The 27,726-nt window shown below is 48.6% G+C and overlaps 1 protein-coding gene across 2 annotated transcripts in view; it reads left to right on the top strand.

Annotated features, from left to right (window-relative positions):
- The first annotated feature begins 348 nt into the window (after positions 1–348).
- The window catches only part of RAB43 (RAB43, member RAS oncogene family), a 39,707-nt gene continuing 12,329 nt past the window's right edge, over positions 349–27,726 (top strand). Inside the window, exon 1 of one of the 2 annotated variants that reach the window (XM_017885000.1) lies at positions 349–731. In XM_017885000.1, the coding sequence (XP_017740489.1) occupies positions 528–731 (204 nt within the window). In that variant the 5' untranslated portion in view covers positions 349–527. The remainder of the gene's footprint in view (positions 732–27,726) is intronic. The other variant, XM_017885001.1, reaches the window with a different exon arrangement.

Below are 27,726 nucleotides of genomic sequence, written 5' to 3' on the forward strand. Positions count from 1 at the left end.
GAGTCGATGTCGGAGCTGAGGGCGGAGTCGGGGGCGGGGACGCAGGCGGAACCGGGGAGGGGTCGGGCTGAGGTGGGCCCGAGGATAGGGCTGGGGGCGGAGTGGGTGCCGGCCTGAGGGCGGAGCCCGGGTGTGGGTGGAGTCGGGGCGGGCTGGGGCGGGCTGGGGCGGCCTACAGTTCCGGACTGGCCGCCGGAGTTGAGGACGGCCAGAGCTTGCGGAGGGCCCGGCTGGGCGATCGGGCGGAGCGGAACCCGCGGGCTCCGATCCGGCGGGGCCGAGCCGAGCCGGGGGGGACCGAGCCAGGGTGGGGCGGGACTGAGCCAGGGTGGGGCGGGACTGAGCCAGGGTGGGGCGGGGCCGAGGCCGAGGCAGGCGGTCGGCAGTGCTGGGGGTTCAGGTGTTGCGGCCGCTCCACGTAGCCAGGCAGCCCGCGGGCTGGAGCGGGCGGAGCTCGGCCCGCGGCTTGCGTGAGCTCAGGCCGGTCCCAGCGTCCAGAGCGCCGGCCCTTCAGCTCCCTCTAGGCCATGGCGGGGCCGGGCCCGGGCCCGGGGGACCCGGACGAGCAGTACGATTTCCTGTTCAAGCTGGTGCTGGTGGGCGACGCAAGCGTGGGCAAGACGTGCGTGGTGCAGCGCTTCAAGACCGGCGCCTTCTCGGAGCGCCAGGGAAGCACCATCGGCGTCGACTTCACCATGAAGACGCTGGAGATCCAGGGCAAGCGGGTCAAGGTGGGAGGCCGGCCAGGGCCCCTGGAAGGCGCTCCCTCGGCGGGCGGGGCGGGGGCAGCGGAGCCCCTGGCCGCGGCCAGCGTACCCCGCGGCCGTCTGAAATTTCCTTTGGCTTCCCCTTTTTCCTTCCTCGGGTCGGAGCAGGCCTGGGCCCCGGGGTCTGGGCCGGGTTCAAGTCCTCAAAGCGTCGGCCATGGGTTGCGAGGAGGGGCGAGGGAGTGTGGAGGAGGCGGCCCTGCCCTCCGGAACTCACACCCTGGGGGGGACTGTGCTCCAAAATAACTTTAGCCATTGGGAGGCAGGGGGTTAGACTCCCCTGTTCCAGGTACTAGCGGAGCGCCTCGGAGTACGGAGATCAGACCCCCCACCTCCATCTACCGCGGTGGCAGCCCCCAGCTCGGCCCACCGGCGGGGCACTCAGCCAGAGAACTGCACCCCCACCCCAGGACTAGGAGCGATCAGGAAGTAGTTGCTTCTAGGACCGGAGGGCAAAACTTTTTGTCAGAATTTCCGGCCTGGCCACGCCTCCCTGCAGTCTCTTTGTGGACCTGGTGGTGGAACTTTACTCGACTAGGGCCAGCCCCGGTTCCCTCCCCCAGCTAGAGTTTGATAGAAACTGAAAACTTCACAGATACCGGAAGGTGGGGGAGAGGACCACACTTTGGCAATGGCTCCGAATAAAAACAGCAGGATGTGGTTGCCACAATGTCCTGGCAGTGGTTTGATAAATATTTGCGATGAATGAAATCAGATTTACTTAACCTAGGTGTTAGGTAGTCCCTATTCAACCGGGAGACCCCGGGCTGAAGGCACTCAGTAACTTTTCTGAACCGCACTGTACAGAAATCTTTGCTTGCTTTCATGGTTTCCAGTCCCCATGATCTTCAGGACACCTCTCAGAGCACAGGGCTGGGACGATCTCTGCCAGGGATATGGGAGTCACTGGAGCCTTGCTGCTGCTGGGCTCTGCCTCTCGGGGTGGCTCTAGGCCTGCTCCTTGTTGCCTTTGGCTAGGATACGTAGCTCTTTGTCTTTGTTTCTGTAAAATTGGGATAATTTCTGGGTGTTGCCTCCCTCCTGCCCCACGGTGGAGAAAAAAGTCAACAGTCTTTTGTGACCACAGTTCCTCTCAGTAGATGTGACGGGGAAGCAGAAACTCCTGCCTGAGGGTTTTTTAATTTTTATTTTTTAATCGTATTCTGGGGTCTGTGTTTTGGGCTCCGTGGATGGAAAAGAGCAAGGTGCAGAAGGCAGCTTTGAGTCACTCGGGACCACCCTTTTGGAGCAGGTAGCCAGGGAAGAGCTGGAGTGGGTGGAGTGTCCATTAATGAGTGTGTACCCAGTGATGATGCCAGCAGCTGCAGGGAAAGGGGAGTGTGAAAATACAGGCTAAAGAGCAGTGGTGTCCTCCTCATGAGCTATCGGTCTGCTCCTGGAGTGTCTGTGGTGGCCCGGTGCTGACCGTGGTCAGCGAGGGGGCAGGGTTCCTGTTTACCTGTTGAGATAACAGCCTGTGCCCTAGCAGAGCTCCTGGTTTACTGTGCACAGGTTATGCAATGCAGGGCCGGCCAGTTCGTTACTTCCTTTCCTTATGGTTGCCTCCAGATTGTCCTTCCTAGGAAGCAGCCTGGGGCCTGGGGAGTATAAGAGCTGTGTAGCTGTGGTAAAACCTTTCCAAGTTACAGCTGCTGCCCTTGAGAGGCTGTTGGGAATCAGCTGGGTTACAGGTGCATTCTCTGCTGACTGGAGGGAATTCTTACCCCCACTCACACAGGATGGAGCCTGGGCGCACAGCTAAGAAGTGATAGAAGTGGGAATATTTTTCCCAGTTTTTCTGACTCCAAAGCAGATTTTTCCTCCATGGCGGACAGCTTTTCAGAATCCCATTGTCTGTGGTGGGGAAGCCTCTGGCAATTGTTTACCACCTCGTTTTGCAGTCCCACTGCAGGGGCTCCAAATTAAAACTGGGCAGCCATGAACTTGAGGGAACACTGTCAAGATTCCTGGGGTCCGCTGCCTCAGCAGGAGCAAGCCGTTTTCCCTCCTCCATCTGTAAAGTGCCTCTGAGTGAGTAGTCTTTTGGCAATGTGATTTTAAGTCAAGTTTTTTGAGGTCTAATTTACACACAGTAAACCTTCACCACTTGAGGTGCACAGATCTATGAACTTGACAAACGTACACAGACAAGCAGCCACACCACAATCAAGATCGAGAATTTTTCCACCAACCCAGAAAGTTCCTTTTGTTCCTCTGTAGTCAGTTCCTTTCACCCCATCCTCTGGCAACCCCCAATCTGTTTTTTGTCTCTGTAGTTTCAGCAGTGTGATTTTAACTGAAACCCTTGATACACCAGAACTTGTTGTTTTTTCTGTGGAAAGCACATCAGGGATTCAGTGTAAAACCTTCCCGGGGCTGTGCGCGGTGGCTCATGCTTGTAATCCCAGCACTTTGGGAGGCCGAGGCAGGAAGATTGCTTGATGCCAAGAGTTCGAGATGAGCCTGGCCAGCATAGTGAGACGTGGTATCTATTTAAGATAAAATAAAATAAACCTTCTCAGGGCCTGTCTTGGGAAGCCTGGGATGGTTGTCCAGCAAGCATCCATTCTTATCTCCTAAAGCTTTCCCTGTGATTCTTTACAATGATGCTGGATTTTATTAGAGCTGAGAAAGCTTAGAGATGGATCACCTGGTGGTTTTCCAGCTCCTGTAAGCTTGGAGGTACTGAAAGGTGAGGAGAAAGGCCAAGAGGGCAGAGAGAAGGTCAGAAGGGCTTTAACTAGTTTCCCAACCAGTCAGAGCAATACCTTTATCTAGTTGTATGTTGAAGTTCTTGTTATTTGACTAAAGAGTTCTGCTGCTAAAAAAAAAAAAAAAAAAAAAATTGAGAGTCACAGATTTAATCAAATTACTTTATTTCTGTAGCCACTTCCCATTACAACCAGAATAACCTCCAGACACCTTCCCCAAAGAGATGGACCTCTGGAAAGAGATGAAGTTGGAGAGGCAGACAGAGGCCCATCTCTACCCTTTACTGCCTGCTCTCCAGCTTCACTAGCCCTTCAACATGGCAGGCTCACCCCTGCCTTGGGACCTTTACATCTCTTCCCCTGCCTGTCATACTCTGCCTCTAGATCCCCTTGTAACTGCTACTTCATCATTCAGGTCCCAACACAAAGCCACATCTTCAGAGAGGCCTTGCCTGACCTCCCAGGTCCTCTATTCTGTAACTCTGTTGTATCTGGTCATAACACTTACCAGAGCATCAAATTAACTGTTTTTTGTTTTGTTTTGTTTTTTGTCATCTTCCCCTATAGAAGTTAAGCTCCTTGAAGATACAGGGATCCAGTGGGCCAGTGTCAAATACATAGTGTCCAATATGTGCCTGTTAATTGGTTCCTCTATAGAGAGAAAGCTGAGGCTAGGTCACTTACAAGTCTGTGGCAAAACCAAGGGTTTGGCTGGCTCCTAAGCCCAGTCCTCATTTTTACTTGACCATCCTTCTGATTTGCTCTGAGTTCATTAAGATGACCCTGAGATTCTGAAAGTGAATGGATCTAATAAAAATGCGGTTGTGGCCATTGCATTCCCTGAGAGAAGAATGTGGAATGGGGCATTTTAGAAAAATTGGGGTTGACAGTTAAAGAGTTTAAGGGTATTTATCAATTATTATCAATATTTATCAATTATTAACCAGAACGTGTAGATATACCCAAACAGCTCAGAGACACTGCTGTACGAGTCAGTAAGGCTTTGTATGTGGTGGTCATTTCCAGTGTTCTTGTGGATGCATTTGGGTGTAGCTATGAGAACTGGACTTATAAAGTGAATCTGAGGTGCTGCTTGTCTTGTATACTGTGGAGTCTCTGACAGAGCACTGGACTAGGAGTCTGAAGTTCTGGGTCTTGCTGCAACCTTGCCACAGACTTGGGCTATTCATTTTTTTTCTCCTTGGAGCTTCAGGCATCCTCATCTGTGAAATGGGACTAATAGTCTTTGATCTGCCTCTTTCTTAGGGTTGTCAGAAAACTTTGAACATGCTTAAAAGAGTTTAAAGTTTCCATGACTTACTTTCGAATAGATTTCAAAATTTTAAAAACTTTAAAGGGTGTATAGTGAAAAGTCTTCCGTGTTTGTCCCGTAAGCTACCCAGTGTCCTCTGAGAAGCCATCAGTGTTACTCATTTCTTATTTAAAAACAAGGATTTATAAATATAAATAAATATATATTATATTAGTGCTGCAGTTACTGTTTTCCTCCCTAGATGAGACAGATTAGGTCTGAATTTGCCCCTCCCCCACCCTCCCTCCTCCCCACCTCAGTGTCCTCAGGAAATCTCAGCTGGCTCTAAATCCTTAAAACATTCTGAAGCTCCTCCACTCACTCTTATCTGGGACAACACAAAGGCCTGTTATGTAAACTCGTTTTTGCAGATCACTAGGTTCACGGGCCTCAAGTCCAGTGCAGAGGTCAGTCTTGTGGAACTGTACCCCTCTATTCATCTCTCTCTCAGGCTGGTTGTCTGCTCACTAGGGATGCTGCCAGATCTCTCCTTCATAGAGGTAAAGTCTGTGCCCTTGGGCCTGGACCTTCAGATTTCAGGACCTTTGGCCTTGACTCAAGCTTCCCCTGGCCCTAGGAGTCATCTTTGTTTTTGTAGCTGTTCCTGGCACTTCAAAAAGAGGGGGCAGGGCGGGATAAGGGGAAATGGTTTCTGGTTAAAGTTTGCATTCTCAGTCCTTCCAATCAAGAGTCTAGTTCTGCTCATCTTTTTTTTTTCCCCATTTGGATAAAGTCTGTTTGACTTTTTCAGCTTTCATTAGAAATAGCAAAAGGACTGTTAGATAAGAAAGAAGTTCTAGGTCATGCTGATTTTCTGAAGAAATCTGTTCTTGATACCAGGGACAACCATCCTAATTGCAAAATAAACCTTGCCTCTTGAGGTTTCTTAGAATCCTGAGACAGCGTGTCTGGTGGAGAGATAGTGGAAAGCGGGCCAGCTTTAGAATTGCACAGCACCAGGTTAAATGTTACCCTCAATGGATACATATGTTCCAAGACCCCCAGTGGGTGCCTGAAACCTCAGATGGTACTGAACACTATATAGACTATGTTTTGTCTTATACATACATCCCTGTGATAAAGTTTAATTTATGAATTAGGCACAGTAAGAGATTAACAATAATTAATAACAAAATAGAACAGTTATAACAATATGCCAGCATTGCTACTCCTGCGCTTTGGGGCTATTATTAAATAAAATAAGGATTCTTTGAACACAAGCACTGTGATACAGTACACGCTGGACAAAGGACATCCCAGGTGGGATGGAGCAGGATGGTGTGAGATTTCATCATGCTACTCAGAATGATGTGCAATTGAAACTTATGCATTCTTTCTAGAATCTACCGTTTAACATTTTTATTTGTCAGGCCGGGCGCGGTGGCTCACGCCTGTAATCCCAGCACTTTGGGAGGCCGAGGCGGGCAGATCACGAGGTCAGGAGATCGAGACCATCCTGGCTAACATGGTGAAACCCCGTCTGTACTAAAAAAAAATACAAAAAACTAGCCGGGCGAGGTGGCGGGCGCCTGTAGTCCCAGCTACTCGGGAGGCGGAGCTTGCAGTGAGCTGAGATCCGGCCACTGCACTCCAGCCCGGGCGACAGGGCGAGGCTCCGTCTCCAAAAAAAAAAAAAAGTATTTTTATTTGTCTTTTTGAGACAGAATCTCGCTCTGTCGTCCAGGTGGGAGTAGAGTGGTATGATTTCGGCTCACTGGAACCTCCACCTCCCAGATTCAAGCGATTCTCCTGCCTCAGCCTCCCAAGTAGCTGGGATTATAGGCACCCACCACCACACCCGGCTAATTTTTGTATTTTTTGGTAGAGATGGGGTTTCACCATGTTGGCCAGGCTGGTCTCGAGCTCCTGACCTCAGGTGATCTATCTGCTTCGGCCTCCCAAAGTACTGGGATTACAAGCATGAATCACCACGCCCTGGCCGTACTTAATATATTTAGAGCAAGGTTGATGGCAGGTAGCTGAAACCTTGGAAAGTGAAACCATGGATGAGCGGGGGATACTGTACCACAGGCATGTGACTTCACTTCTTCAAATCTGTCTTCACCTGCATAACCCCTGCCCTTAAGGACCTGACCCGTAGTGGATCATTCACAGATGGGAACTGATGTTGGTGCGTAACCACCTGAGAAGAGAGAGTGGATTGTCGGGGGAGGGGTCAGGAAGCTTGGTTTCTCAGCCTAGTTGCCTGGCTGACCGTAAACAAGTCACTTCATTGACCTGTTGTCCTATCAGTAAAGTGAAGACGATAAAACCTGTCTTATTGGCCCATGTGGGATTTCTATAAAGGCAAGAGACTGACCCCTGTGGCTATGCTAGTACTGGAAATGGAGTTATACAGTGACCCCAAACTGATCAGGGATGGCAGGAAGTAGAGGCACACAAGGCCTTTACCACCTTTTGTCTCCATGCGGTGACTCAGGATGTCCACATGTCTGCTTTCCTTGCTTTCCTCTCATTGGTTGTTTAGCCCTTGTAAGTTTCTTTTCTTTTTTTTTTTTTTTTGAGATGGAGTCTCGCCCTGTCACTCAGGCTGGAGTGCAGTGGCCGGATCTCAACTCACTGCAAGCTCCGCCTCCCGGGTTTACGCCATTCTCCTGCCTCAGCCTCCCAAGTAGCTGGGACTACAGGCGCCCGCCACCTCGCCTGGCTAGTTTTTTGTATCTTTTAGTAGAGACGGGGTTTCACTGTGTTAGCCAGGATGGTCTCGATCTCCTGACCTCGTGATCTGCCCGTCTCAGCCTCCCAAAGTGCTGGGATTACAGGCTTGAGCCACCGCGCCCGGCCCCGGCCCCGGCCCCGGCCCCCGCCCCCTTGTAGGTTTCTTTACCTTGCACTGGCTTTTGTGTAGTGCTGAGGCTGTAATTGGCCTTTGCTGAGGCCTCATGCTAGGTGGTTTTCCTGGGTGCTTTGGGTATGAGGAATTCTCAGAGTTCAGTAATAAGAGGAGCAACGCTCCCTCAAATGTGCATGCGTTTTATCAGTTTCCATTGCTTTTCTCATGAGTTGTTGCATTTGATCCTCATAGCCACCCTGTGGGAGACTATCCCCATCTTACAGAAGAGGAAATGAAAGTCCATTTGTGGCAAAGTGCGAACCACAGCTGAGCTTTTCAGCTCCTAGTCTGGTACTTTTCTCCTCATTGCAGTGTTGTGCCCTCTCCTACTACCGCAAACACAAACCCACAAATGAAAAAGGTTGGGACTGATTTAAAATCTAGGCCATCCTGTATTGCTTGCATTTTACACATTGATTAGCGGTATCATGTCAACATTCTAATGCCCGGTACTTATTAAATAAATGCTTATTAATTCAGATGAACTGTGAGTAGTGTTCGGAGTGGCCAGTGTGAATGACAGGAAAATCCCACTTTCTAGACTGGCCTGCGAAGTGCTGTTTTATTGTTGATGTGGCAGCAGAAGCCAACCAAATGCTGTTACATATCGAATCTTTCTTTTTTTTTCTTTCCAGACAGTCTTGCTCTGTCACCAGGCCGGAGTGCAGTGGCGCAAGGCGTGATCCTGGCTCACTGCAACCTCTACCTCCCTGATTCAAGCAGTTCTCCTGCCTCAGCCTCCCAAGTAGTGGGGACTGCAGGCACACACCACCACGCCCAGCTGATTTTTGTATTTTTAGTCGAGACAGGGTGTCACCATGTTGGCCAGGATGGTCTGGATCCCTTGACCTCATGATCCGCCTGCCTTGGCCTCCCAAAGTGCTGGGATTACAGGCATGAGCCACTGTGCCCGGCCACATGTCGGGTTTTTCTAACCTGCTTTGGGTTCGTGAATAAGGACTGTTTGCCATTCATACGTCCTATCCAGATACCATTAAAATCAGCTCTCCTCTACTTGCACCAGTTTGCCTTCCAAATCTCCCTTTTCTGGATTGGAAAAAGGTAAACTTAATCCCAAAAACAGTGTGTGAGCATCACTTGTTAGAGGTTTTCACCTGTACTCGTGAATGACCACTCTGACATCCCAAAAACAGAGTGGCTAGAGAGTAATGTGACTGGCGTTTAAAAATAACCTAGGGCAGGATGTAGTGGCTCATGCCTGTAATCCCAGCGCTTTGGGAGGCCGAGGCAGGTAGATCATGAGGTCAAGAGTTCAAGACCAGCCTGGCCAACATGGTGAAACCCCGCCTCTACTAAGAATACAAAAATTAGACAGGCGTGGTGGCGTGTGCCTGTAATCCCAGCTACTCGGGAGGCTGAGGCAGGAGAATCGCTTGAACCCGGGAGGCGGAGATTGCAGTGAGCCGAGATCGTGCCACTGCACTCCAGCCTGGGCGACAGAGCAATACTCCATCTCAAAAAAAATAAAATAAAAATAATAAAAATTAAAATAACCTAAAACTGAAACGTGTATATGGGTGCTATCCCTTTCAGAGTCATCTCTTTCGGTAATTATATATGCATTTCCCAAAGGTTTCATCTGCTGTGATGCTGTGTTCGGAAACTTCTCTAGAACCCACACCTGCTTTGGTGGGTGTTCCAGGGGTGGGTTTGATGCATAAAAACAGTCAAAAGAAGGCTGGACAACATAGGGAGACCTCATCTCTACAAAAAAATTAAAAATTAGCCAGGTGTGGTGATGCATGTCTGTAGTCCCAGCTACTGAGGAGGCTGAGGCAGGAGGATTGCTTAAGTCCCAGAGGTCAAGGCTGCAGGTAACTATAACCATACCACTGCACTCCAGCCTGGGTGACAGAGTGAGACCTTGTCTCAAAAAAAAAAAAAAAAAAAAAAACACCAACAAAAACCAGCCTGCCTACCATACTGTTAGCAGTTCTTCTGTCCAAAATGACGTCTGGCTATAAAATAATTCTGGTTCATGTTAGGCAATTCCTGTATGCGCTGGGCAGTGGCAGCTGTTGGAGTAAGTGTACTGCCTTCTGAGGTGACGTCTCTTAAAGGGGACAAGGTGCATTTTGGTTTGAGAGACCTAAAAGCCTGGCCTTCCGCTAACAGCACGAGGGCTGGGAGTCATTTCTCCCTACCTTGCTGCACAGTTTCCTCACTGTTGCGTGGACGAAGTGGGACTGGGTGATCTCAGGAAGACCTCTCTAGCTCTGTTATTCCTTTCGAAAAAGGCCCTTGCCATTTCAACGCAGATACCTTCCATACACACCATTTTTGTGATAGGGAGCTATACAAACATTGGGTTTTTTTCTTTTTTTTTTTTTTTTTTTTTCGAGACGGAGTCTCACTGTGTCCGCAACAGGGCTGGAGTGCAGTGGCCGGATCTCAGCTCCTACAACAGCTCCGCCTCCTGGGTTTACGCGCCATTCTTCTGCCTCAGACCTCCCCGAGTAGCCGGAACTACAGGCACCCACCACCTCTGCCCGGCTAGATTTTTGTATTTTGGTATTTTTTAGTAGAGACGGGGTTCACCGGTTAGCCAGGATGGTCTCGATCTCCTGACCTCGTGATCCGCCCTCTCGGCCCTCCCAATGTGCTGGGATTACAGGTTGAGCACCGCGCCCGGCTGGGTTGTTTTTAAAATTAAAAAAATTCTGTTTACAATTTCTAATTAAAATTAGATTTTGGTTTTTTTTGCTTTTTTTTTTTTTTTTGTCTTTTTGTTATGGAAACGGTCTCAGCGATCTCCACTCTGGTTGCCCCAGCGCTGGGAGGGGCATGATCTCAGCTCACGCAACCTCTGCCTCTGGGCTCAGTGATTATCCCAACCTCAGCCTCCTGAGTAGCTGGAACTAAAGGCGCATAGGCCACCATGCCTGGCTATGTTTTTCGTATTCTTCTAGTAGAGAGCGAGTGTCGCACCTGTTGCCCAGTGCTCGATCTCATAACTCCTGGACTCACCGGCAATCCCACCTGCCTTCAGCCTCACCAAAGTGCATAGGATGCAGCACGTTAGCCACCACGGCCTGGCTTATTCTTGGCTTTCTAACTGGTGTGTGGATCCATAAATAGTGGTGATTTCGTGACAAAAAAATGGTCTTAGTGGTCAGAGTAAACTTCAGTTTGCTAGTTACGGATTGTTTTAATATCTGTTATGTTTCATATTTATTTTTTTTCAATACTCCCAATAAGAATTAGACTCTCAATGTTTCATTATAATGACAGAATCAATCCTTTTATGAAATACATGAAAAATTACTATGAAATCATGTAAAAAACTCCTCAGGAAAAAATCATTTTTATCATTGAAATCTCAAGGCAAATAGCTTCAGTGTAAACTCTGACCTCCAGTTTTCTTTGGGTTTCTCCCCAGAAATAAGCGTCAACCATGTGTTGGCTGCATGAGTGGAGAGGTGAGGAGGCGGATCAACATCTGAGCGGTGGGTGCCGCTGGATCCAACGCTGGCAGCACAGATCTCTCTCCGTGTTTTTTTTTTTTTTTGGTTTTTGTTTGTTTGTTGTTTGTTTGTTTGTTTTTTGTGTCTTTTTCTTTTTTTTTTTTTTTTTTTTGAGATGGAGTCTCTATCACCATCGTCGTGCGCCCAAGCCCAGGTTGGAGTGCAGTGGTGCATCTCAAGCCCATTGCAACTTCCGCCCCTAGGTTCAAGCGATTCTCCCTGCCCTCAGCCTCCCTGAGGTTGCACCCACTACACCTGGCAATTTTTATATTTCTTTAGTACGAGATGAGGTTTCCGCCATGTTGGACAAGCTGGTCTCAAACTCCTCGACCTAAGTGATCTGCCCAACCTCAGCCTCAGGCATGACGCCATTGCGGCCAGCCATGGACTCTAGAAGCTCTAACTCGAAGAGTCAGCGAAACAGGGCTGGAGGCGTACCCTCCATGTTTTAACAAAACACATGGGACCGGAAAATGCATGTTGGAATAAAAAGGAACCTCCTACGGAATTTCGGAGTCCCCTGCCCTTGGGAAGGCACATGGTAACTGGAACGGTGACGAGGTGTGGTCCAGATAGGCTTGGGGCCCAGTTGCTGTACATCTTGTAGGTACACAGTGCATATGTCTATCAGATTGATATTTTGCTTTCCCTGAATGTACTTACCTGACTGTCCCTGTCTAAAGTGCCACTCTCCATGTTTCCTAAAAAAACAAACTGGGCAGGCCGCGGGGCTCAAGCCTGTAATCCCAGCACTTTGGAGGCGAGAGGGCGGATCACGAGGTAGGAGATGAGACCATCCTGGGTAACACGGTGAAACCCCGTCTCTAATAAAACACACTAGTGGCCGGGCGAGGGTGGCGGGGCGCCTGAGTCCAGCTACTGGGAGGCTGAGGCAAGCGGGGCGGGAGAATGCGTAACCGGGAGGCGCCAGCTTCACAGTGAGCTGAGGATCCTGGCACTGCACTCCAGTCCGGGCGACAGAGGGCGCGACTCGCCCTCACAAAAAAAAAAAAAAAAAAAAAAAAACTTTTGTTGATACAATCCACATACTATAAAAATTCCCCCTTAAAGTGTGCAATTCAGTGTTTTGTTTGTTTGTTTGTTTTTTAATGTACTCAGAGAGTTGTGCAGTCATCACCACAGTTGATTTTCGGATATTTTCGTCACCACAAAAGAAACCTCATCCCCGTAAGCAGCCACTCTCACTTCTTGATCCCCACCAGCCCCTGGCAACCACTCAGCTACTTTCTCTCACCGTAGGTTTGCCTATTCTAGATGTTATACATAAGTGGGACTGTGCAGAATGTTTTCTTTTTTTTTTTGTTTTTTTTTTTGAGACGGCGTCTCGCTCTGTTGCCCAGGCTGGAGTGCAGTGGCATGATCTCAGCTCACTTAGCTCTGCCTCTCGGGTTCACGCCATTCTCCTGCCTCAGCCTCCCGAGTAGCTAGCTGGGACTACAGGCGCCCACCCCCACGCCCAGCTAATTTTTTGTATTTTTAGTAGAGACAGAGTTTCACTGTGTTAGCCAGGATGGTCCGATCTCCCGACCTTGTGATCCACCGCCTTGGCCTCCCAAAGTGCTAGGATTACAGGCGTGAACCACGCCTAGCTGCAGAATGTTTTCAACATTATGCCCTTACTTGCCTCGTTTTGTTTTTTACTTTGCATTGCCCCGGGTCATACTTCACTTGTTTGTTACTGTTTGCTTCCTTCCACCCTTAGGCACTCAGCGCTTCTGGGCATGGACTTTGTCTTAGGTAACAAAGCACTTGGCACAGTGTACTTTATCTTTTGGTTGTTGAATGAATGAAGGAAGGCAGGAAGGAAGCACACTCTTTCTCCATTTGTCTAGCTACCTCTTGGCTTGCTTTTGTTGAATTCATCATTGTCTTCCATGTTACTTTCTAGTAAGTTGGAAATATAGTGCTGTTTCTATCCATTTTATTAAGTTTTAAATTCATGTTTAAATTTATCTACCAGGATTTGGTTTTTTTCACCTAAAGAAGACAAGAACCACCATAATCCCAAACACTTTGGGAGGCAGAGGCAGGCGGATTGCTATAGCCCAGGAGTTTGAGATTAGCCTGGGCAACGTAGGGAGACCCCATCTCTACAAAAAATTTTAAAAAATTAACCAGGTATGGTGTTGTATGTCTGTAGTCCCAGCTACTCAGGAGACTGAGGTGGGAGGATCACTTGAGCCCAGGAGGTGGAGGCTGCAGTGAGCCAGGATCGCACCATTGCACTCCTTCCTAAGTGACAGAGTGAAACACTGTCTCACCAAAAAAAAAAAGCAAACAAAAAAAACAAAACCAAGCACACTTTTACTTTCTCCTCATTGCCCATTCCAAAATTTTTTTTACATTATGTACCAACAGTTAAACTTAAATCTAACTTTTATCATTATTATTATTATAGACGGAATCTTGCACTGTCGCCTGGGCTGGAGTGCAATGGTGCGATCTCGGCTCACTGCAACCTCTGCTTCCCAGATTCAAGCACTTTTCCTTGCCTTAGTCTCCCAAGGAGCTGGGATTACAGGCGCCCGCCACCACACCTGGCTAATTTTTTTGTATTTTTAATAGAGACGGGGTTTCACTGTGTTGGCCAGGCTGCTCTTGAACTCCTGACCTTGTGATCCACAAGCCTCAACCTTCCAAAGTGCTAGGATTACGGGCTTGAGCCACCCTGCCCGGCCTAAGTTTTATTATTTTTAAACGTACTATTCTTTATTTCTTTGATTCATTTTAGTTTTGTCTGAATTTTTCTCAAATGATTTTTTTTTTTTTGAGGCGGAGTCTCCCTCATGTCACCCAGGCTGGAGTGCGGTGGCGCGATCTCGGCTCACTGCAAGCTCTGCCTCGTGGGTTCACACCACTCTCCTGCCTCAGCCTCCTGAGTAGCTGGGACTATAGGCACCTGCCACCACGCCCAGCTAATTTATTTTGTATTTTTATTAGAGACAGGGTATCACCGTGTTAACCCGTTGGTCTCCATCTCCTGACCTTGTGATCCACCCGCCTCGGCCTCCCATAGTGCTAGGATTATAGGTGTGAGCCACCGTGCCCAGCCTCTCAAATGATTCTTACAGAAAAAGTCTGTAGTTGATAAACTTTCAGTAATCACATAACCAAAATTATTTTCCCCTCACTTAAATGTTAGCTTGCTTAGATACAGATATGTAAGTACAAAATAATCTTCCTGAGAACTTAAGATACTGAACTACAGTTGTGTTTTGCTTAAAGACGGGGATATGTTCTGAGAAGTGTGTCGTTAGGCGAGTCCATCATGTGCCCATTGTAGAGTGTCCTTACACACCTTGGATGGCATTGCCTCCTACACACCTAGGCTATATGGTGTGGCCTGTTGCTCCTAAGCTACAAACCTGTACTGAACACCATAGACCGTTACAACGCCATAGCAGGTGTTTGTGGATCTAAAGTAAACATAGCTAAACATAGAAAAGAGGCAGTAAAAAGACAGTATAAAAGATAAAAATCGGAATATTTGTATAGGACCCTAACTATGAATGGAGCATGCAGGACTGGAAGTTGCTCTGGGTGAGTGAATGAGTGAAGGTGAGTGACTGTGAAGGCCTAGGGCATGACTGCTCTACCGTAGACTTCGTACACACTGGACACTTAGGCTATACTAAGTTTGCTTAAGTTTTCTTTCTTCGATAATAAATTAACCTTAGCTTACAGTAGCTTTGTTTTGCTTTATAAACTTTTTTTTTCTTTTTCTTTCTTTTTTTTATTTTTGAGATGGAGTCTTGTTCTTGTTGCCCAGGCTGGAGTGCAATAGTGCAATCTCGGCTCACCGCAACCTCCGCCTCCTGGGTTCAAAGAATTCTCCTTCCTGAGCCTCCCAAGTAGCTGGGATTACAGGGACTCGCTATCACTCTCGGCTAATTTTTGTATTTTTAGTAGAGACGGGGTTTTTCACCATATCAGCCGGGCTGGTCTTGAACTCCTGACCTCAGGCAATCTGCCTGCCTCGGCCTCCCAAAGTACTGGGATTACAAGTGTGAGCCCCTGCACCCAGGCCTTTTTTCTTGTTCTTTTTTTTTTTTTTTTTTTTGAGACGGAGTCTCACTCTGTCGCCCAGGCTGGAGTACAGTGGTGTGATCTCACTGCAAGCTCCACCTCCCGGGTTCACACCATTCTCCTGAGTTAGCCTCCCCAGTAGCTGGGACTACAGGCACCCACCACCATGCCTGGCTAATTTTTTGTATTTTTAGTAGAGACGGGGTTTAACCGTGTTAGCCAGGATGGTCTCAATCTCCTGACCTCGTGATCCACCCGCCTCGGTGTCCCAAAGTGCTAGGATTACAGGCGTGAGCCACTGCGCCTGGCCCCTTTTTTCTTTATAAACTTTTAAATCAGGGATGTCCAATCTTTTGGTTTCCTTGGGCTACATCAGAAGAAGAGTTGTCTTGGGCCACACATAAAATACACTAACGAGGCCGGGCGCAGTGGCTCAAGCCCTGTAATCGCCAGCACTTGGGGCTGAGAGAGCGGGTGGATGCATGAGGTGAGGAGATCAAGACCGCATCCTGGTCTACATGGTGACAACCCGCGTCTCTACTAAAAATACAAGAAAACTCAGCCGGGCGAGATGGCGGGCCCTGTGTGTCGGTCCCAGCTACTCGGGAGGGCTGAGGGCAGGCGGGAAATGGCGTAAACTCGGAGCGGAGGCTTGCAGGCCAGCCGAGATCGCGCCCACTTGCAGCCTCCCAGCCTGGGTGAGCAGAGGCTAGACTACACTAACGATAGCTGATGAGCTTTAAAAAAAAATCTCACAATGTTTTAAGAAAGTTTATGAATTTGTATTTTGCTGCATTCAAAGCTGTCCTGGGCCACATGTGGCCCGTGGGCCATGGGTTGGACAAGCTTGTGTTAAACTGGTTTTTAATTTTTTTCACAGTCACCAATGTTTTTAACTTTTGACTCTTTTGTAGTAACACTTGATTAAAACACAAACACATTGTACAGCCGTATAAAAATGTTTTTTTACATTCTATTCTGTAAGTTTTTTTCTATTTTAAAAATATTTATTTATTTTACTTTTTTATTAAAAACTAAGACACACACACATTAGCCTAGGCCTACACAGGGTCAGGATGCTCGTTATCACTGTTTTCCTCCTCCACATCCTGTCCCACTGAAAGGTCTACAGGGGCAGTCACCTGCATGGAGCTGTGGCCTCCTGTGATGACAGTACTCTCATCTGGATGCTTCCTGAAGGGCCTGCCTGAGGCTCTTGTTGAGGAGGAGGCCTGTTTCGTTTTTTTTTTTTTTTGAGAAGGAGTCTTGGTCTGTTGCCCAGGCTGGAATGCAGTGGTGGGATCTTGGCTCACCGCAAGCTCCACCTCCCGGGTTCACGCCATTCTCCTGCCTCAGCCTCCTGAGTAGCTGGGAATACAGGTGCCAGCCACCACGCCCAGCTAATTTTTTGTATTTTTAGTAGAGATGGGGTTTCACCATGTTAGCCAGGATGGTCTTGATCTCCTGACCTTGTGTTCCGCCTGCCTCAGCCTCCCAAAGTGCTGGGATTACAGGCATGAGCCACCGCACCCAGCCTGGGAGGAGGCTTGTTTCTACCAGCATCACCAAAAGTACGTGAGTAATATGTTGGGAGCCACCAACACATTATCAGCCTAATGCTGCAGCTGATATGAAGTCTGATAGTAGTTGAATTATTGTTTGCTTGTTGTTAACTCATATTTTACTTTTGGAAATACATAGGCTTTTTAAAAAATTACTTCTGGTGTTTTGAAGTCTTACCACAGCCTGTTTACATGTGGGACTTTTTTCATTCATCCTGCTCTGAACTTGGTAGGTATAGCCAATGTGAAAATTCCTGTGTTTCTAGCCCTCTTGAGAATTTTCTTTTATTTCTTTGATTAACTCCTTCTTGTCATCTCTCTATTCTCTTTTCTGGAGGTTGTACAGGACAGGAGCTAAAATTTAAGGTCTGTCTTCCAGGTCTCTTGTCTTTTCCTGTTTTTTTTTTTTTTTAGATGGAGCCTCGCTCTGTCACCCAGATTGGAGTACAGTGGCACTATCTTGGCTCACTGCAACTTCCACCTCCCAGGTTCAAGCGATTCTCCTGCCACAGCCTTTCAAGAGTAGCTGGGATTACAGGTGCATGCCACCACATCTGGCTAATTTTTGTATTTTTAGTAAAGGTGGTGTTTTGCTGTGTTGGTCAGGCTGGTCTCGAACTCCTGACCTCAGGTGACCCACCTGCCTCGGCCTCCGAAAGTATTGGGATTATAGGTGTGAGCCACCATACCCGGCCATAATATACATTTTTTAAAAAATTTTAAAGTAAGTTGTAAACATCATACTTCACACCTGAATACGTTAACATGCAACTGTGTTTTTTTTTTTTTAGATGGAGTTTCGCTCTTGTTGACCAGGCTGGAGTACAATGGCATGATCTTGGCTCACTGCAACCTCCGCCTCCCGGGTTCAAGCAGTTCTCCTGCCTTAGCCTCCCGAGTAGCTGGGATTACAGGCATGTGCCACCACGCCCAGCTAATTTTGTATTTTTAGTAAAGACAGAGTTTCTCCATGTTGGTCAGGCTGGTCTCGAAACTCCCGACCTCAAGTGCTCTGCCTACCTTGGCCTCCCAAAGTGTTGGAATTACAGGCATGAGCCACCGCGCCTGACTACATGCAACTTTTTAATTTTTTTATTTTATTTTATTTTCTGTGTTTTTTTTTTTTTTTTTTTTTGATACAGAGTAGCGCTCTGTCGCCCAGGCTGGAGTGCAGTGGCATGATCTTGGCTCACTGCAAGCTCCGCCTCCTGGGTTCACACCATTCTCCTACCTCAGCCTCCCAAGTAGCTGGGACTACAGGCGCCCGCCACCACACCCAGCAAATTTTTTTGTATTTTTAGTAGAGATGGGATTTCACCGTGTTAGCCAGGATGGTCTTGATCTCCTGACCTCGTGATCCACCCGCCTTGGCCTCCCAAAGTGCTGGGATTACAGGCGTGAGCCACCACACCCAGCCAAATGACACTTATTTTTAAAAATTAATTTACAGATGAGTATATGCCATGATTTTTTGTTGTTTTTAGAGTCACCTTTTGGTTTTTTCTCATAGTTTCCTTATATTGTCTTTTCACTTGTTTCTTTATTCCTTATATTTCCTGTAAGCTGGAAGTGTGAGGACTCGATGAGCCTCAAGTTAAACATTCTGGCAAGAATGTATCCTAGGGGATGTTGTAGGCTTCATCCTGCAGCACGGGAGGCAGCCCCTGGTGCCAGGTTCCCCACTAGTAATGGGGCCTGTTCGATCACCTGGTTAGGGTGGTGTTTACCAGCTTTCTCCATTTCTGTTGATTTCTAAAGATTTCTCTGTTCTTTTGACTTGTGTTTCTTGATCACTTAAGAGCCACGGCCTTCCATCTGCAGCACCAGACAAGTTGAAATGGGACTAAAAGGGAAGAACCCTTGAAACCTGGAAGGTGGTGCTCTGTCGAGTTTAGTTATGGTTGTTGGCTGGGAATTACCCATCTGACACCCTGTATGTAAATTACATAGCATGGCGACTTGTGCATGGTTTATTTGTTCTTTCCTTAGGTACCTGCTCTCTCCCAGGCACTGTTCTAGGCACCAGAGAGAGAAAGGTAAATAAGAGGCAGTCTCTGTTTGAGGACTCACCTCTGGTGGAGAAAATATATGTAGACAGATAATTAGCATACAATGCTATTAATGCTGTGGCTGTGGTAACTGAGACTTCTGAAGCAAGAGTTCAAAAGTGGCCTGACAAGTACTCATCTTTCATCTCCACACGTTGTGGCAACAGCCGGCCAAACATGGACAGTCAGGGCTGTTCCTGGAAGGCAGGGCCATGTGGCTGCTGTAGGTGTCCTAGAGAGGCGTGCTTGAGTTCTGCGGAGCTTGGTGGAGGGGCTTTAATCCACACTTCTCAGGGCCACAGAGGCGTGAAAGGGAGGGAGGCCCTGGAAGATTCGTGAGAGATTCCTAGGGAAGTGAGATGGACAGGGCTTTGAATGCCATGGCCGCCTCTGTGCAGAGCTGTGGCCTTGGGAGGGAGGAGTGTGATGTTTGTCCAAGCTACGTGCAGCTGGAGAATGGGGGCAGATGAGAGCATGGCAAGTATGAGGGCCAGCCTGGTGGCACTGGCAGGTCGTGGGCCTGGGGGCCATAGGCAGTGAAACGGCCAACTGTGCCTGGGAGCCCAGGGAGGAGGGTTTGCTCTAGAGAGTTGATGAGGCAACTGAATGGTGTGGAGGGTGAGGGTGATGGACACGTGAGGCCAGTCTGGGATATCGCTGATGACCAAAGTAGTAGGAAACTGGAGGGATGGTTTGAGGGTTGGTGGTGTTCAGTGTGGGCCACAGGACATCTGAATCCCTTGTGCCTGGGCCCTTGCAGCTGAGGAATTTGGGGAAAAGAGGTGTGGGGTTTCCGGGAATTCTTGTGGAGGCTGTGAGGGCTCCAGGAGGCTGTCTACCAAGGACACTGGTGCTTGCAGCCCTGACTCTGAGGATGCTGTCAATGCTTGCTGAAAGCCCTTCCTGATGGGCCTCTCGGCTGAGCGGTGCCCACTGCAAGCTCCTGCATGCTGCCTTGGTTTCCTCATTACCAAATGTTTCCCTGGTGCCTCAAGGAGCCTGCAAGCAAGCAAGGTGTTTGGGTGGCAGCAGGCTAGTCGTAGATGCCCTTAGCTTCCTGCGAGGAAGAGGAATACCTGGAAGAGGTGGCACTTGGCAAGCAGAAGAGGCAGGACTTGTTGGCCAGAGGCCAGGATCGTTTCCCACAGTGCACCTTTTTCCCATCCAAGCTGTTCAGGAAAGGGTTTGATTCCTACAGGAGGTGCCAGTGGCAGTGAGATTTCTTGGAAGCAGTTTCTATGTGCTTGTGGAGGAGCCATGTCCACAGTAAAGGACACCAGGCTTCAGAGTCAGAATCGCTGATGCTTCATTCCTGTGACCCCTCAGACATAAGGAGTAATGAGACTGACCTTCTAGGGTTGTCACGGTAAGAAATGGCCTGACACACAGGGAGCACTGACAGACAGTGCCAGGCGCCCACAGAACTCTGCCTTCTGACTTTCAGGGCCTCTGGCCTCTTGCTTTCACCGGCTCCACAAAACATGGTGGGTTACTGTGCTTCCTGGGTGACTGGGGAGGAAACTTGAACTGCGAGAAGCTGAAGGGGCCGTCCCTCATCTTGTGCTGGTGGAGCACAGGAACAGGAACGCACATCCTGGATATTTTTTCACTCAGTGTCGCCACCAAGCCTCCCAAAGAAAGCCATTTCTCATGCTGAGCCTTGAGGCACTCATGTTTAAGAGGCGGGAGGAATTTTGGGCACGAGAGTCTGTCCTGGTCCTCTACTCCCCTACTGCAAAGGAGAATTTGTGCCCCCTGACACCAGACTGCATGCATTGTAGTCTGCTCTGCCTGCCGCCAGCCTATGTTGCTGGTACAGCCTAGTCTTACCTTTCTTGTCCTCACTTTGGTCTCTCTCCACCTGTCTGGCCAGATGGTGGCAGGCTGTGTCCTTAGCCGGTTAATATGCTAGAGGTTTTGCTGTCTTACCGTGGCACTTCACAGTGCTTCACTCCCTGGCTTGTGGCCTGCTTGCGAGCCCAGGGCCAAACCCTTCCCTGGAGGACCGCAGCACGGTGGGAGGAGGGACAGTGGCAGTCAGGAGCTGGCACGGCCCACAAACTCCATCTCCTGGTTTGACTCACCACATCCCAAGACGCAATGAAAAATAGCTCAGGAACTTGTATTTGGGTCAGTCTGACCAGTTTTCAGAGTTTGTCTTGAGAACTAACTTTTCCAAAGTCCTTCTCTAATATGAAGAAGCAAGGAACTTCCCACCGCCTGCTTCGTTACTCAGGAGAAAGTCTTGTCAAATAAAACCTTCCTGTTTCCGTTGGGAGGGACAGATGCTGGACACAGGTCCCAGAGCCGAGCTTCAGGAGTGCTTTTAACCTAGTAGGCAGGATTGATTTCCCACTGGGGCACATCTGAATTCACTCAGTGGGAACGTGAACCAGGAATCCCTGGAAAGCAGCTTTCAGCCCCGCTGCATGGGCCTGACTCCTGGGACCTGCCCACAGCGGACTGCTGATGTGTTGAGGCCCTTCTCTGCAGGCATTGTGCAAGTATTGATGGTGTCAAGAGGAATAAGACAGGGTCTTTCTCCTTAGGGAATCCATTCCTGATGGCAAGAGATGGACATAGGAACCAGGAGCCAAGCAGTAGCCCGAGGTCAGTTTCCACTACAAAGCCCGCTTTTTTTTTGTTTTTTTAATGTTAACTTTTTTTTTTTTGAGATGGAGTTTCACTCCTGTTGCCCAGGCTAGAGTGCAATGGCGTGGCCTCGACTCACTGCATCCTCCGCCTCCCAGGTTCAAGTGATTCTCCTGCCTCAGCCTCCTCGATGCGATTATAGGCATCCACCACCATGCACAGCTAATTTTTGTATTTTTAGTAGAGACAGCGTTTCACCATGTTGGCCAGGCTACTCTTGAACTCTTGACCTCAGGTGATTCACCTGCCTTGCCTCCCAAAGTGCTGGGATTACAGGCATGAGCCACTGCGCCTAGCCCCGTTTTTTTTGTGGTTTTTTTTTTGTTTGTTTTTTGAGATGGAGTTTCACTCTGTTGCCCAGGCTGGAGTGCAGTGGCACGATCTCAGCTCACTGCAACCTCCACCTCCCAGGTTCAAGCAGTTCTCGTGCTTCAGCCTCCCAAGTAACCAGGATGACAGACATATACCATCTTGCCCAACTAATTTTTGTATTTTTAGTAGAGACAAGGTTTTGTCACGTTGGCCAGGCTGGTCTTGAACTGCTGGCCTGAGGTGATTTGCCCACCTCAGCCTCCCAAAGTGAGCCACCACACCTAGCCTAAAGCCCGTTTTGTTTGGCCAGCAGAAGGGTAGTTGCCTGGTTTGTTACTATTGAACTTGTTTTAGATAGCATATCCTTTTCTAATTGCCAGCAGGTCCCACTATTGAACTTGTTTTAGATAGCATATCCTTTTCTAATTGCCAGACAGGTCCCACCTGTCTTCTTACTGCCTTTTATGTTCCTCATCTGGCCCCAAAGCCCAACAGTGTGGGACATTTGACTTAGATGGATCACCCACTCTGTGATGTGTGTTGCTGAAGGGGCAAGAGTAAACAGTTATGGGAACATGAAGGAAAGAAGAGTTAATTCTGCTCAGGGTTGGGCCACGGGCCCATGGTGTCAGGGAAAATGAGAGACTTTTGAACTGGGGTCCTGAAGGGTAGGTAGGAGTGCACCAAAAGGTTAAGATGAATGCAGTTTATCCCAGAAAAGATAATGGTGAGAACAGCACTGCTTTGTCATGAGTGTGGAGACTCAGAGGGAGTCTGAGTATACTATAGTATAAGCTGGGAGTTATGTTTGGAGCTTAGAAAAGGAAAGAAGCCTCATCCCTCACCCAACACGTGCTTCCCCACTGAGGCAGTGATTGACAGCCCACCCCATATGAAACTTACCTGCCAACCCTTGCTGAGTGGGAGAGGAGGGGGAGTGCTGCTTTTCTGAGCATATACACTCTGGTAGCCCTTTTCTTTCCTAATTAGGCCCTACCCATACCCTCTGGGTCCAGCAGATGCTTCTGGACTTCACCCTTCCCTGAAGGTCAATTTTAAGACAAGCCTACTGGGAAAAGTTCAAATAGTTGGTGATGTGCTAGGTGAGAGGGCTTGGAGCTCATTCACAGTTTAGAGTCCCTGTTAGCTGGTCAGATTAGTGGCTGGTCAGGGGAGTGTGCAGGAGGAGGGCTTGGGTGTGGGGAGTAGAGAAAGTGGGGTTCCCATTCTCAACTTGGCAGATGTTTTCAGCGGTTTAAGGCCATTTATGTCCTCTGGGCAGTGAAAAACACTCTTAGCCATAACAGTGTGCAGCTCATTCAACTGGCAGTGTAAAAGGCTTCCCAGGCAAAATGGTCCTCAGTACTGATTCCTCCAGATTATGTTTCTGTCAGGCACCTTCTACATGCCAGGCACTGTGCTAGGTGCTGTGCAGATTGCAGAAAACTAGACTGATGCGGCCTGTGCCCTTGTGGAACTCATGAGGCAGAGAGAGTAAACATTTAAAAAGTGTGTGTGCGTGTGTGTGTGTGCATGTCAGGCGGTGAAGAGGCACTAAAGAAAAATAAATTGGGGTTGGGACAGGATGGGACTGCTCTTTTAAGAAAGGCCTCTTGGTCAGGTGCGGTGCCTCACGCCTGTAATCCCAGTGCTTTGGGAGGCCAAGGCGGGCGGATCACCAAGGTCAGGAGTTCAAGACCAGCCTGATAAACATGGTGAAACCCTGTCTCTACTAAAAATACAAGAATTAGCCGGGCATGGTGGCAAACACCTGTAATCTCAGTTACTTGGGAGGCTGAGGCAGCAGAATCACTTTAACCTGGGAGGCGGAGGTTGCAGCGAGCCGAGATCTTACCACTGCATTCCAGCCTGGGTGACGGAGTGAGACTTCATCTTAAAAAAAAAAAAAAAAAAAAAGCATAGATGGGAATGAATGAGGAGGCCAGTCACATGGGCGTCTGGGAGAGCTTTTCAGACAGGGAACACCAAGGGCAATGTCCTTGATGCAGAGGCCTTGCAATACTCTAGGAATGGCAAGCAGGCAGCTAGAGGCAGATCCTGGGGTTGCTTCCCAAGGGTTGAGGGCAGAGGAGTTACAAGATCCTAGCACTGTTTCAGAAGCCTCCCTGTGCTATGTGCCGAAGATGGACTGGGTGAAGTGGAGGTGTGGAGAAGGACCTGAGGCCGTTTGTGTAGACCCTGGTAAGAGGCTGGAGTAGCAGTAGGGAGGTGGGGATAAGTGGGCAGGAGGAGGGCACAGCTAGGGCAGATGCAGTGGGGACTCAGAGCCCATGTGTCCCTGCTAGTCCCAGCCTCTCCCAAGGCAGAGAGACAGCCAGCCTGGAGTCCAGGACTCTGCGTTGGGATGCCTTGGCTGAGTCCTGGCACCCCTCAGAGCCTCCCTCTTTCCTCTATAATGTCGGCTCCTGGTCTCTGCCTACAGGCAGTGGCAAGGACAAGTGAGATGGCCAGGACCCCCACAAGTCCACAGGGTGGGTCTGCTTGCCTTCTGAGACACTGAGCCTAGGCCTGGCCTCTCCAATAGATGGTATGATGGTTCCTGGTTGCTGTGTCTTGTCACCTGCCTGTTTCTCAAGTAGCGTAGCTAAAGTGGCAGATCAGAGGCATTCAACTCTCATCCAGCCTCCTTTGGGTGCTGCCTAATGCCAGCTGGCTTGGTTGGGGTGAAGAGGGGTCTGGTCTGGGGAAGGGGCTCTCCAGGCTTGGCTTCTCCCTCCTCTTTTGGAATATAGTAGGCATGGGTGAAGTGATCAAGCTGCCTGTTACACTAAGCCCTCTCTGTGATCCCATGACAGGACTGTTCTCCACCCAGTGACCTGAGTGATTATTATTATTTTTTTTTTTTTGAGATGGAGTCTTGCTCTGTCACCCAGGCCTGGAATGCAGTGGTGCGAGCTCAGCTCACTGCAAGCTCCGCCTCCCGGGTTCACGCCATTCTTCTGCCTCAGCCTCCTGAGTAACTGGGACTACAGGCAACTGCCAGCACGCCCAGCTAATTTTTTGTATTTTTAGTAGAGACGGGATTTCACCATGTTAGCCAGGATGGTCTCGATCTCCTGACCTCATGTTCCACCTGCCTCGGCCTCCCAAAGTGCTGGGACTACAGGTGTGAGCCACTGTGTCTGGCCATGACATTTAAAAAAAAAACCAGAGCACATCTTGTCTTAGTCCGGGCTTCCCCTGGAAAACAGAGCCCAAGAGAAGGGCTCACATGCTTGGCTTTTGCTTTGGAGACTGGCCTGGGGAAGGACGCAAGGCTTAGATAGAGCTGCATCTTTCAGTTAGCTGCCATAGGCAGTGGTCTTGACCCTGAGGACTTTGCAAGGTGCATGAGGAAGTGTCTCACAGTGGTCCCTCTGAGAGGTGGGAGAGGAGAGCTTTATCCCTGTTTCCGTTAGTCACGGGTGATCCCTAGGTTGGAGAGGCCCCTCTCTTCTGGGTCATGGAGGCATGAGCACATAGTGGTTTCCGACAGGACTCCCTGGCCAGACTCAGAGATGCTCCCAGGCAGGGAGTGAGGGGTGCGGTGTGGGCAGGCCTTTGTGTGTGTGCAAAGCTGGTTGTTGCAGCTGTGGCTGGAGTGTAGGGTGCACTGATAAGATATGTGAGTGGGAGAAAAGAGGAGACTGGCTCATATTTCCCTGCCTGAGACAATCTCCAGTGACTTCACATTGCAAGAAAAATGAAATCCACAATCTTGACTTTGGCCTGCAAGATCCTATATGCTGTGGCTCTGGCCCATGTCTCTGAACATGTCTCCTCCCAGTTTCCTTCTTCATGTCCATCTGGCCACCCTGACCTTTCTATGTCTCTAGCACAGTAAGCACCCTCCTGCCTCTGAGCCTTCGCCCTTTTCCCCCGCCTAAACACCGTCCCTGTGGTTGGCTCTTCATCACTCAGGCCTCAGCTCAGTTTCTCAGATCGTCAAGTAGGCTGGCACCCACCCCTGAGGCTCTCTCCCTGACTTTCACGTTCTGTAGCATGCTCATGATCACCTTTTAAAAGGATCTGTGGCACATTCTGTCTCCTCTTACTAGAATGGAGCTGGTTTTGCTCCATTCCCTGCTAAATCCCCAGTTATCAGAGCAGAGACTGGGACAAGGCAGGAGCTCACCACATGTTGAATGAAAAATGAACGACTCATGTACACAGCCCAATATATTTTTCTTTTGGTACTTTATATATTCTCCTTTGCATTAAAGTTCTTTTGTGTATATTAAGAACGTTTGCCACAAAATTATAATAGCTCAATAAATATTGTTAAACGGATGCATTTATCAGCACCTTCTCCATGCTAGCACTTGGGCATAAGGGTTTGGTAATTTGACTCTGACAGCACCTTTTTGTATGGATGAAAAACAGAATGGCCGGGCACGGCGGCTCATGCCTGCAATCCCAGCACTTTGGGAAGCCGAGGTGGGTGGATCACCTGAGTTCGAGACCAGCCAGGCCAACATGGCGAAACTCCATTTCTACTAAAAATACAAAAATTAGCCCGGTGTGGTGGTACACGCCTGTAATCCCAGCTACTCGGGAGGCTGAGGCAGGAGAATTGCTTCAACCTGGGAGACAGAAGTTGCAGTGAGCAGAGATCACGCTACTGCACTCCAGCCTGGGTGACAGAACGAGACTCCGTCTCAAAAAAAAAAAAAGAAAAACAGAATGAAGTTTTAGCCTAGAGACACAAAGCTGGTGACAGAGCATCAGGTCATGAGCTCAGGCTTGTTGGCCCCAGAGTACCACTGCTACCCTGTATCCTTCCCTTCCTCTAATTTGGGGGAATAGGATGGGAATACTACCAGCCATAGGAAGGGTCTACTTTCCCAAAATATCTTCTCCATTACTGCCCACAGTTGACCGGCCGATTGACCTACATGCCTTAATCAGTAGTTATTTTGTTGGTTTCTCATTTAGTTTTTATTTTAAGCAAACTTACACTTGCCTATGGCTTGAGGAGTCATTTGGTTCTACAAGGATTGATAGCAGAAGGTTTTAGGATACTGCCAACCCCCTGCCCTACAGCAGCCACTTCCAGCTCTTCTTTTGAAATAGGGTCTCAGTCTGTTGCTCAGGCTGGAGTGCGGTGGTACCATCTGGCATTTCTTGAAGGGCAGCTTTTTTCCTCTCTACTTCCATTTATCTGAAAATGTCTTGATTTTACCGTCTTATGAGGGAAAATTTTGTTTGACAAGGACTTCAGCGTTGAGAGTTTTTTCTTTCCGCACTTTTTTTTTCTTTTTAGCACTTCTCAGCATTGTCTTCTAGCCTCCATTATTCTGAGAAGTGGTTATTTCTCATTTGTATTGTTCCCATGTATGGAATATGTCTTTTATGAGACCGTTTTTCATATTTCCCCTTTATTCTTGTTTTCTGTCAGTCTGACTGTGATCTGCTTTGGTGTATTTTGTATTTTTTCTGCTTGGGGTTTGCTGAGCTTCTTGGATCTTTAAGCCAGGTGTGTTTCATCAGATTTGGAGATTTTTCAGCCACTAACATTAGCTCTTTGAGTATTTTCCCCCCATTATCACTATCTTTTCCTGGAACTGCAATTATGTGAGTATGAGACAGTTTGGTATTATCTCACATATCCTTGCAATTTTATTCATTTTCTTCCATCTTTTTTCCCCTTCCTCATATTAACTCTTTATTGATTTTTCTTCAGGTTCACTGATTTTTTTTTTTTCTGCCATCTGTAATCTGCTATTAAGCTCATCCAGTGAATTTTCCACTTACTATAAGTTTTTTGTTGTTGTTGTTGTTTTGTTTTTTTGTTTTTTTGTTTTTTTTTTGGAGACGAAGTCTCGCTCTGTTGCCCGGGTGGGAGTGCAGTGGCACGATCTCAGCTAACTGCAAGCTCCGGCCTCCCGGGTTCATGCCATTCTCCTGCCTCAGCCTCCCGAGTAGCTGGAACCACAGGCACCCGCCACCACGCCTGGCTAATTTTTTGTACTTTTA

Source organism: Rhinopithecus bieti, unplaced genomic scaffold, assembly GCF_001698545.2.
Source record: "Rhinopithecus bieti isolate Rb0 unplaced genomic scaffold, ASM169854v2 scaffold_13262, whole genome shotgun sequence".
Classification (NCBI taxonomy): Eukaryota; Metazoa; Chordata; class Mammalia; order Primates; family Cercopithecidae; genus Rhinopithecus; species Rhinopithecus bieti.